Here is a 9,310-nt window from a genome sequence, read left to right as displayed (position 1 = left end):
CCGCCCCCTCCCCCTCCCCCTCCGGCCGCAGGAGGCTGGCTGTCCCTGCCAGCCTGGACATTTCTAGCAACTGGCTTCAGCCCAAGCCCTCAGAGCAGGAAGGACCGGCCAGGAGCTGGAAGGAGGCGGAGGAGAAGCCCCCTCCTCAGGGCAAACCAGGTCAGCCCCGAGTCGCCACCCCGTTTCTGTTGGGGTGCAGATGAAAGGGGGTCCTGAGGAGGAGGTGCCTGGTGGGGACTTTGGGGATGAATAGGAGCTCATCAGGCCTAGAGTGGAGGGAAGGCACGCCGGCCGGGTGGGTGGGGGAGCCCCAGGCGCACACCTGGACGTGGCGAGCTGTGCACGTTTGAGGCGGGGCAGGAGGCCTGGGGTACCCGGCCCCCGGCCCTTCCCCACAGGGCACTGGACGGAGCTCCGGTGCCTCCTAGCACCTGGGTCACAGAGACCTGATGACATGGTGTGTTTGCTCTTGGCAGCTTGTGGGCTGGGGTGGCTGGGGTGCTGGTGGGGTGGCTGGGGTGCTGGCTGGAGGCGGGCAGGGGCCGGGGTAGGTGTGGGGACTTATGGGGATGGTGCCTGGACCCGTCTGCAAGCTCTTGCCCAGAGGCCTGGGCAGGGGTAGGGAAGTGGGTGATGGCGCAGGGAACGTGGGGGTCCAGGGCAGGGGGCCCAGCTATCGGAGGTCAGACCTCCTTCCAGGACACGTCCTGGTGACCCTGGTCCAGGACGCTTGTCCTGCCCCTTCTCCAGGGAGACCCTTGCTCCCGGCCGGTGCCCCTGCTCCACCTGACAAGGCAGTGACCTCCCCCGTCAGGGTGAGTAGGCCAGGGGTGGGCGTGGGCGAGGAGCTCAGCCTCCGGGGGTTGTGCCCGGCACCCTGACTGTCCTTTACCACCACTTTGTCCCCAGCTGCACCCCGACTACATGCCCCCGGAAGAGATCCAGAGGCAGGTTCAAAGTATCCAGAGGCAGCTGGACGCCCTGGAGTCCAGGGGCGTGGAGCTGGAGAAGCGCCTCCGGGCAGCTGAGGGGGGTAAGCGACGCCGTCCCCGCCACAGGCCCCCAAGCACCCGGGGCGTGCCAGCCCCCTGCCCAGCCCTGGCCGCAGCCAGCCTGACGCTGGGGACACCGTGCGGGCCTCTGCCCGGCCCTGCACCCAGCCCGGCTCCTCTCCGCAGACGACTCGGAGGACGCGCTCATGGTGGACTGGTTCCGGCTCATCCACGAGAAGCAGCTTCTGCTGCGGCTGGAGTCGGAGCTGATGTACAAGTGAGGGCCCAGCCCGCAGGCTGTCCTGGGGGCCGCTCCTCCTGGTGGGGGCTGGGCACAGGCAAGGGGAGGCCAGCCAGGCGGGCCAGCCTCACGCCTGTGTCCCCTTGCAGGGCCAGGGACCAGCACCTGGAGGAGCAGCAGCTGGGCCTTGAAGGGGAGCTGCGCCGGCTGATGGCCAAGCCCGGTGCGTCCTGCCCACCTGCTGGGGAGCCCAGGCTGGCCCGGGGAGGGGGGGCCTCCGGCCGGGGGGGGGCAGGGTGCATGCTTTCCGGGGCGCCCTCCTGCTGGCTGCCTGGGCTGGTCACCCACGGGAGAGGCCGATGGGCTCTGTTCAGGGCACACGTCTCGGGAGCCCCAGTCAAGGCTCACCTCCTCCACTTCCTGGCTGTGTGTCTTTAGCCAAGTCACTCACCCTCTCTGTGCCTGGGTTTCGTCCCCTGCAGAGTGGGGACATCACTAGCTCCCAGGTTCTCCAGCTGTTGTGAGGATTAAGAGTTAACGCCTGCAAGGTGCTGCTAAGCGTGTTGTTAAGGGGCCCCAATCCTGGCAGTCCCCTCGCTGCCCTGAGCCTGTTTCCACATCTCTACTGTGGGCAGATCTGTGAGGATGGGTGAGGCGACCCAGAGAGGGGCCAGCAACACTCAGTCTCTGATATGGTTGTTCATTCATTCATTCGTTCCTTCATTCAATCTGCTTTGCCAAAAGCCCACCACAGGCCTCACGCCCTGCCCCAGGTACCCCCAAGACCCTACCACCTCCTCCAGTGGAGGAGCCTGACGCGTGGGGAGTGAGGATACTGCGGCCCGAGCAGGGTGGGACAGCAGGGGCCCCAGCTGATGGCAGGCTGTCCCTGCAGAGAGTCTGAAGTCACCCCAGGACCGGCAGCGGGAGCAGGAGCTGCTGAACCAGTATGTGAGCACAGTGAATGACCGCAGTGACATTGTCGACTTCCTGGATGAGGACCGGCTCAGGTGGGGCGGGGCCCAGGGGCGGGGGGACCCAGGCCCCTCCCAGCCAGGCCAGGGCCGGTCACTCACGCTCAGAACCCCAGGCCGATCCACGCGTGCTTCACAGGTGGGCCCAGGGCAGGTTCTCCCGGCACCAAGCCCCTTGCACCCCATGTGCCTGGCCCTCCGGGTCAGCGCCGCCAGTGGAACTTCCCGCAGTGACGGGATGTCCTGTAATCGTGCTGTTCACAGGGCAGCCGCGGGACACATGTGGCCACCGAGCACTTCCACGGTGGCTTGTGCAACGGACAGAGGGAAAGAATTTTACCTTTTATTTGCATTTTAAATACCCGTAACCACATGTGTCTCCTGGTGCACTGGGCCACCAGCTTTGTGACCACCCACAGAGCTTTCCTGTCCCCATGTCTAGACAGGGGCCATGCAGAGCCAGTGGCCAACGTCACGACTCAGACGTGCCACTTTGAACCTGAAGGGCCCTTGGCCTAGGATGTTCCAGAGACTTTCCGTCCCCATGTCACTGTCACAGGTTGTCCCCATGTCACTGATGAGGGTCTGGGCCCTGGGAGCAAGAGGGTGGTGCCAAGGCGTGGCTTGTTGTCAGGCGAGAAGGCAGGTTGCCCTGGTGTCAGATCGGCTCAGGGTTCAGGTGTGAGGCTGACTGAGGGACCCGTGCCCCCAAGTCATGGCCCCTGTTCCTGTTTCAGAGAACAGGAGGAGGATGAAATGCTGCAGAACATGATCCAGAACCTGGGTAAGTGGGGGGCAGGGCGGGGGGGGGCCGGGAGGGCTGGGCTCCTGGGGGACTGGGCACCTCTGACCATTTGAAGGGAGGACAGGCAGGCTCGCCCTAAGGGAGGGCGTTCCTTCACTGGAGGGACCTAAGAAGCAGCTGGTGATCTGGGCAGGGTGAGGGGCACACTTGGCAGGGCCTTGCCTGGCAGGGGTGCCCAGACCAGGTGGACACTCCAAAGACAGGCGTCCGGCTGGCTCCCCTGGGGGAGGACAGAGGCTCTGGGGGCCCAGAGGAGCTCTGGCAGGTGGGCGGGAAGGACATGGGGGCCGTGGCCGAGAGGTGGGCAAGCGTCCGCAGTGTCCTCCCCTCCAGACCTCCAGAAGAAGAAGCCCAGGTCGCGCTTGTCCAAGATCTTGTCTCCGAAGAGCAAAAGCAGGACCCCCGAGTGAGCTGCCTGGCCGGGCTGCAGGACCCTCGCCTGTGGGCCAAGCGTGGTGGGCACCAGGGGTGGGAGCCGGGCAGTGTTTCCGGGGGGTCCAGGCAGCCTCAATAAAGAAACTGACCATGTGGCCTGGGCTCCGTCTCCCATTTGCCCACGTGCTCCTGGGCAGTTTGGGCCAAGTGCCAGGTCTGCAGCAGCCTGGACCTGCCTGTGGCCATGGGCAGGCGCTGGCCTCCTCTGGGCCTGGCCTGGGCCCTCTGACGTGGGCATTTTAGCTGCTTTCTGGCCTGGCGAGAGGGATGGGCTGGACGTGAGCCTCACAGGAGCTGAGGGTGGGCGGGGTCTATGCAAGCTGCACCCAGGCGCCGGCCCCACATGGGCATCTCCACAGCTGGACATCTGTGACCTTGGTCCTGGGATGGAGGAATCCGAGTGCTGGGCCCTGACGGCCGAGTTCCTGGTGTCCAGCAGAGGAGCAGGGCTCACCTTCCTGACTCCTGGCAGAGAGGGACTGAGGGTGGCAGAGTTCCCTAGCAGCTCAGACCTGATTCCTCGCTGTCCCATAATCAGTTTCCTGGGAGAGTGGCTCCCCTTGGGCCTCAGGCCCCCACCCTGTGAAGGGTGGAGTTGTGGCTGTCTTCCTGCATGGTGTCCAGCCACAGTGGGAGCCCATGATGGTGGTCCTGGGGTCCTCAGCAGTGGCAAAGCACCAACACTCCCCACCTGGTGGCAGGCGGAGTTAAGACCCCGTGGGTCCCAGTGGGAACAGAGCTGGGAGGCCCCAGCTGAACGCAGTGGGGCCCCACCGAGCTCTCACTGCAACCTGCTGCCTTCGTGCATATTGGAGGGTCTCATCCGGGGATTCTTGGGACTTGAGGCGAGGGTGTGACATGGGACAGGGAGGGCAGCTGCCTGGTGCAGGGGCGGATTCGGTGACAGCTCTGCTGCTCAGGTTTGTGGACTTGGGCTAGGGCACTGTCCTCTCTGAGCCTTTGGTGGCCAGTAGACTGGCTACATGTGGGCTATGGGGATGGACAGGGTCACATGGGTTTGTCACATGAAGGGACCTTTTGCTTGCCCTGTGTTCACAGTGAGACCCCACCGGAGAGGCCTGAGGGTGGGTCATGGAGACTGGCTGTCCTGGGCCTCAGCAGGACCTGGGCCATGGAGGGACCCCGCCGCAGAGCAGCTGGAGCTCGTTTCTTGGGCACTGGGTGCCGTGGGCGGCTCTGGGCAGAGGCCCCGGAGTGAGACTTGCATGTTAGGACGATGGCCTGGAGGGCAGCCTGAACTGGGCCTGCCTGACCCTTTGGCTGAGACCTGGCCCCCACGCTGTATGCCAGGCAGTGCTCCACCTGGGACCCACGCAGTGTGGCCTCTTCACCACAAGGGGGAGGCAGAGGACCACCCATCTGGGATGGGGCGGCCTGGAGGGCCCAGAGTGGCTTCATTTCACTGATAAGGAAACTGAGCTTCAGAGAGGCCATGCGACTGCCCTGAAGTCACACAGCAAGTAGGTGTGGCCTGGGACTGCAATCTGGGATCCACCTCCCAGGGGGGCTGGGGTATATACGGGGTCTGTGAGGGGCAGGGAAGGGCTCCACAGAGGGTACGTTGTCCAGCGTGTTACAGCCGTGGGCAAGCAGAGCTGGTCTTGCTCCTGGGGACACATATGTCAGGCCTCCTGCAGGGTAACAGAGCTCCCCAGAGGCTGCCTGGGGGTGCCAGGCGGGCACAGGTTGCCGCTTAGTAAAGGTAACCCTTGCTAGTGGTCAGGTCCCCCAGGCTCTGAGCCCCTGGCAAACTGCCCTTGTTCTCTACCAGGCCCAGTACCTGGAGACCCCACACAACACCATTGGCAGAACTGGGTCATGGGAGTTACCAGGGCCTGTGACACCCATGCAGCCCAGAGACAGCAGGAGGGGCCACGGGGACCACTGGGGTGGCCCCTGGGGTACGGGTGGAACCTGGCTTCACCGCTGCCCCACCCCCAACCTGGAGAAGAATCTGCCCAGGACCCACCCACCCTGGGGACCCTTGACAACTTGCAAGGAAGCTCAGGGGGCCCACACCCCAGAGAAGAGGCGGTCTCAGCGGTTTCCAGAGGCTGCAGCTACTGAGCGCGAGGCCGAGCTGGACACAGGCCCACGTTTACTGGGCGGTTCCCTGGGCTGTGCTCCCACCTGTGCATACAGGAGGCTCTCAGTACGCGCCAGGGGCTTTCTCTCCACAGATAAGGCCCAGAGAAAGCAATGTTCAATGTTCTCATCCTTAGACGTGGGGGTGGGGGGAGAGCACGTCTTGGTGGGAGGGGGCATGTTAGGCGTGCCCTGAACAGCACCCCTTACATCCATACCCACACGCATCCTCGAGATCCGCAGCCCCACGGGTCTGGGGTCTGGGGCCTGAACTGGAGGACATTCAGGGCAGAGGGGACCATGGACCAAGGCCCGGCTTTGTAGAAGTTCGAGTGGAGCTGGGGTGGGAGTGGGTTTGTGCGGCAGGAAGGGGAGACACTGGGATGGAGCGTGGAGGGGGCCGCCACCCGGGAAGCAGGCCCTTAACAGAAATTGGGGAGTCACAGGCAGTATTCTGTCCCTTTGAAAAGAGGGGAACTGAGTCACAAAGGCATGTCCAGGGTCACATGTCAGGAGTGGCAGGTCCTGGGTTTCCATGTCCTTGGCCCCCATCTGGGAGGGTGTAGGCAGTACAGCCTGGATTCTCCTGGCGAGCGGCCCTCCACTCTGCTGCCCTTGCTCCATTTGGGGCTCCCCAGGGGAGGTTCCCTGTGTGACAGCCTGGGGGAGCTGCAGTCACCCACAAACAGAATCTCTGGCCTTACGTCTCCATACCCTAGCATCTACAGGGTTTCCGCGGTAAGAAAGGGTCACCCAGGTCTCTATGCAGCCCCTCCAGAGTCCTACCTGGATTCCTCCCACCCACCCACACCCTGCTGGGCCATCCACTGACCCCTTCATGGTGGGGTCACTGAGGGCGTCCAGGGGCCTGGGCTGGGTCTGCTCACCCAGCAGAGGCCCGCAGGGGAGCCCGGGGCCCACCCCCTTCTCTTCCAACCCGAGGCCTGTCCTGCCCTGGGGGGGCCTTCCTCCCACGCTGCTTTCTGCCTGTGCACGCCAGTGTTTGGGGCGCATGCAGACCCTGAAGGGATTTACATTCGGGGGTCCTGGGTACCTGCAGCATGATGTGGGCGGTGGACATGACCTCTTGAGTGCGTGTGTCCCCTCAGCCCAGGCCGCCCCTAACCCTGTGGGGGAGGGGTGCAGTCCGGCCCCTCCTCCTGCCAGATGTGCGCTGCAGGCTGGCCCTTTGGCAGCCTGGAGTCCCCCTCCCCCGGAGCCTGCTGTGGCTCCCACTCACCCCACCAGTAAGGAGCTCTGATTCCCGGGGCCTCCTGCCCTGGCTCCCGGGGACCCCCCAGCAGAGGCCTTACCCAGGTGGCTGTGGCAGGTCCTAAGAGCCCGGCTGTCACCTGTCCACCTTGTTATCTCTTCCTGGTCCCCTGGGCCTGGGTCAGATTCCAGACTGGGCACTGACCAGGCCTCCCAGGGCCGGAAGTGCTGAGGAAGACGATGGAGTCAGCACAGCCCGTTCCGTTGTTAATAAAAAGTGTCATGCACACACCTTAGTCTGTAGCAGCTGACACTTTACAAAGTGTGTTCGGATGTAATCCAATTGAAACCACAGTATCAGGAGCATCTCATCTCATCACAAATTGAAATTATATCACATTCCTCTTTTCTTAAATTAAAAAGCTAAAACCTTTCGTTTGCTCTCCCATGTTTGTGTAAAACTTAATCAGTGGTTTTAACGCCATTATGTTTCCATAGGGCCCGTTTCTATTCTCATGTACAAGGGAGAACTTTCTGGCAAGGGGTGATTGGAGCGTGTGTGGAGGTGCAGGTGCTTGAGCTGGTGTCCGAGTGATGGACTCGCCCTGCCTTGTGCGTGGGGTGGCTGGGGGCAGCGTCCCAGACCCTGCGAGGGACAGGGAGTGTCTTAGCGGCTGTGCTTTGATGCTGTCAGTGTTTACAACGGAGGGAAAAGCCAGGGACTGGCCGCACAGTGATGGTGACAGACAAGCCGAACGGCCAGCGAGGGCGCAGGGACAGAGGGCAGCCCCCTGGGCAAACAGCAGGTGGCCAGTTGGCCTTGAGGACAGGCGTGGGTCTCCTGGACAGTCTGGAAACAGAAGGTTTTCTGCTGCCACTTTGAGGTAGGACAGGGCCCTGCCCTGCCAGGTGACGATGTGTAATGGGACAGCGTCCTGGACCGCTGAGCTGCCCAGCACAGGAGACGCTGCCCCCATGTGGCTGTCGGCAATGTGGCCAGTCCGAGGTCAAGGCGGGAGCAGGGCCACACTCTCCCTAAAAGCTCTCGGGAGGGTCCTGCCTGCCTCCTCCAGCGTCTGGTGGCTCCTGCCGTCCTGGGCGTCCCTGCTCTGTGGCCGCATTGCTCCAACCTCTGCCTCCATCTTCACATGCTTCTCCCCGTGAATGTCTGTGTCCAAATGCCCCCTTTCGATAAGGACACAATCATACCGTACAAGAGTGTGTCCTAATGACCTCATCTCAATTTGGCTGTCTGCAAAGACCCGATTCCAAATACGGTCACGTCGTGAGGTTCTGGGTGGACATGAAGTTTGGGGGACACTCGGCCCACTGTGTATGCAGTAGCAATCCCCTTTTGTTCACACTCTTACTCAGGTTTTCTGATGTTTGTAAATAAACGTGTCCAGGAGTGGGGGTGTGACAATTAACAGAACCTCACGTGTGCCATTGCCTGAGGGTCACAGGGCGCTGGGCAGTGAGGCCCCACCTTCGAGGTTGGGAAGCTGATTATTGTGATGCACTCATAAAATTAGGTCCAGCTGTTACCCAGGGACTTTGGGTCTCAGACCACGTATTCAATAAGGCTCGGAAGTTAGCAGGGAAATATTCAGAATATCAGCATTAATTGACTAGCTCCTGTGGCTTTTAGTAAGACCTGACGAGAGAGAGAGAGAGAGAGAGAGAGAGAGAGAGAGAGAGAGAGAGGAACTGGGGCTGAAGGCAGCCGATGTGCTAGCGGGAGGAAATTAGGGTTTGCGGAGAGCACGCCTGTCTAAAGCCAGGCATGTCCACTGCAGAAGTGTTGTCCCACAAGTGGGGCCCTGCCACCGTGCGAAGCCGCTTCTTACGGTGGAAGCTAAAGCCCTTGCCAGGAGTGAAAAGGAAGCCGGAGGTTTAGCAGGAGCAAATCTCGAGTTTCTAGGCCTCCCTGAAAACCTCCCATTAAGACAATACTAAGATTATGTGAAAGACACCACCCCCATTTTGCTGGAAGCCACGGTGGGACTTGGGACTCACAGTGCCACAGCAGCCAGCTTGGGGCCATGAGGGAAGACATGGCCACCGAGCAGACGCTGGCAGGGCAGAGACAGGGAAGGCTCCTGGGTCTTGGCTGAGGTCCTGTTGATGTCACTGAGCCCTGAATTAGTCAGTCTAGATCCTTCTCGCATGTAGACTTCCTGTCCTGAGGGTAATAAACCAGGGTTGTTGGAGCCTCTTTGACCTGGCGTTCTGCCAGCCGGTCGAGCCTGGTGCAGCCCTTTCCCGTCACTCACCCTTCTGTGCCCCCAGCCAGGCTCTGAGCTCCCTGGAGACGAGGGCTGACACCGGCCACATGGCCACGTGTCCATCCCCTGTGAGGACGATGGCTCCCGGCCCTCCTGCAGGGCCTGCCTCAGGTCTGTTGTGTGGCCTCGAGCAGGGCCCTGATTTCCTCGTCAGAACAATGGGACACCAGTGACAATGACGTACCCCATGCTGTACTGTGTGAGGAAGGTGCCATCCCCTGATGGCTGGGCCCAGGGGGTGCAGGCCACAGGGCAGCCCC

At 62.1% G+C, this 9,310-nt stretch overlaps 1 protein-coding gene across 1 annotated transcript in view; it reads left to right on the top strand.

The window, feature by feature from the left end:
* MICALL2 (MICAL like 2) overlaps nucleotides 1–3,601 on the top strand; it is a 19,008-nt gene extending 15,407 nt beyond the window's left edge. Inside the window, exons 10-17 of the mRNA XM_019637406.1 lie at nucleotides 1–159; nucleotides 751–815; nucleotides 910–1,033; nucleotides 1,179–1,269; nucleotides 1,383–1,456; nucleotides 2,129–2,243; nucleotides 2,945–2,991; nucleotides 3,346–3,601. The exon at nucleotides 1–159 is cut by the window's left edge and continues 2 nt beyond it. Coding sequence (XP_019492951.1) covers nucleotides 1–159; nucleotides 751–815; nucleotides 910–1,033; nucleotides 1,179–1,269; nucleotides 1,383–1,456; nucleotides 2,129–2,243; nucleotides 2,945–2,991; nucleotides 3,346–3,422 — 752 coding nt within the window. The 3' untranslated portion in view covers nucleotides 3,423–3,601. The remainder of the gene's footprint in view (nucleotides 160–750; nucleotides 816–909; nucleotides 1,034–1,178; nucleotides 1,270–1,382; nucleotides 1,457–2,128; nucleotides 2,244–2,944; nucleotides 2,992–3,345) is intronic.
* Nucleotides 3,602–9,310: the final 5,709 nt, after the last annotated feature.

The sequence above is a fragment of the Hipposideros armiger genome, unplaced genomic scaffold, assembly GCF_001890085.2.
Source record: "Hipposideros armiger isolate ML-2016 unplaced genomic scaffold, ASM189008v1 scaffold_33, whole genome shotgun sequence".
In the NCBI taxonomy this organism is placed as follows: domain Eukaryota; kingdom Metazoa; phylum Chordata; class Mammalia; order Chiroptera; family Hipposideridae; genus Hipposideros; species Hipposideros armiger.
This window is presented reverse-complemented; position numbering and strand designations above follow the sequence as displayed.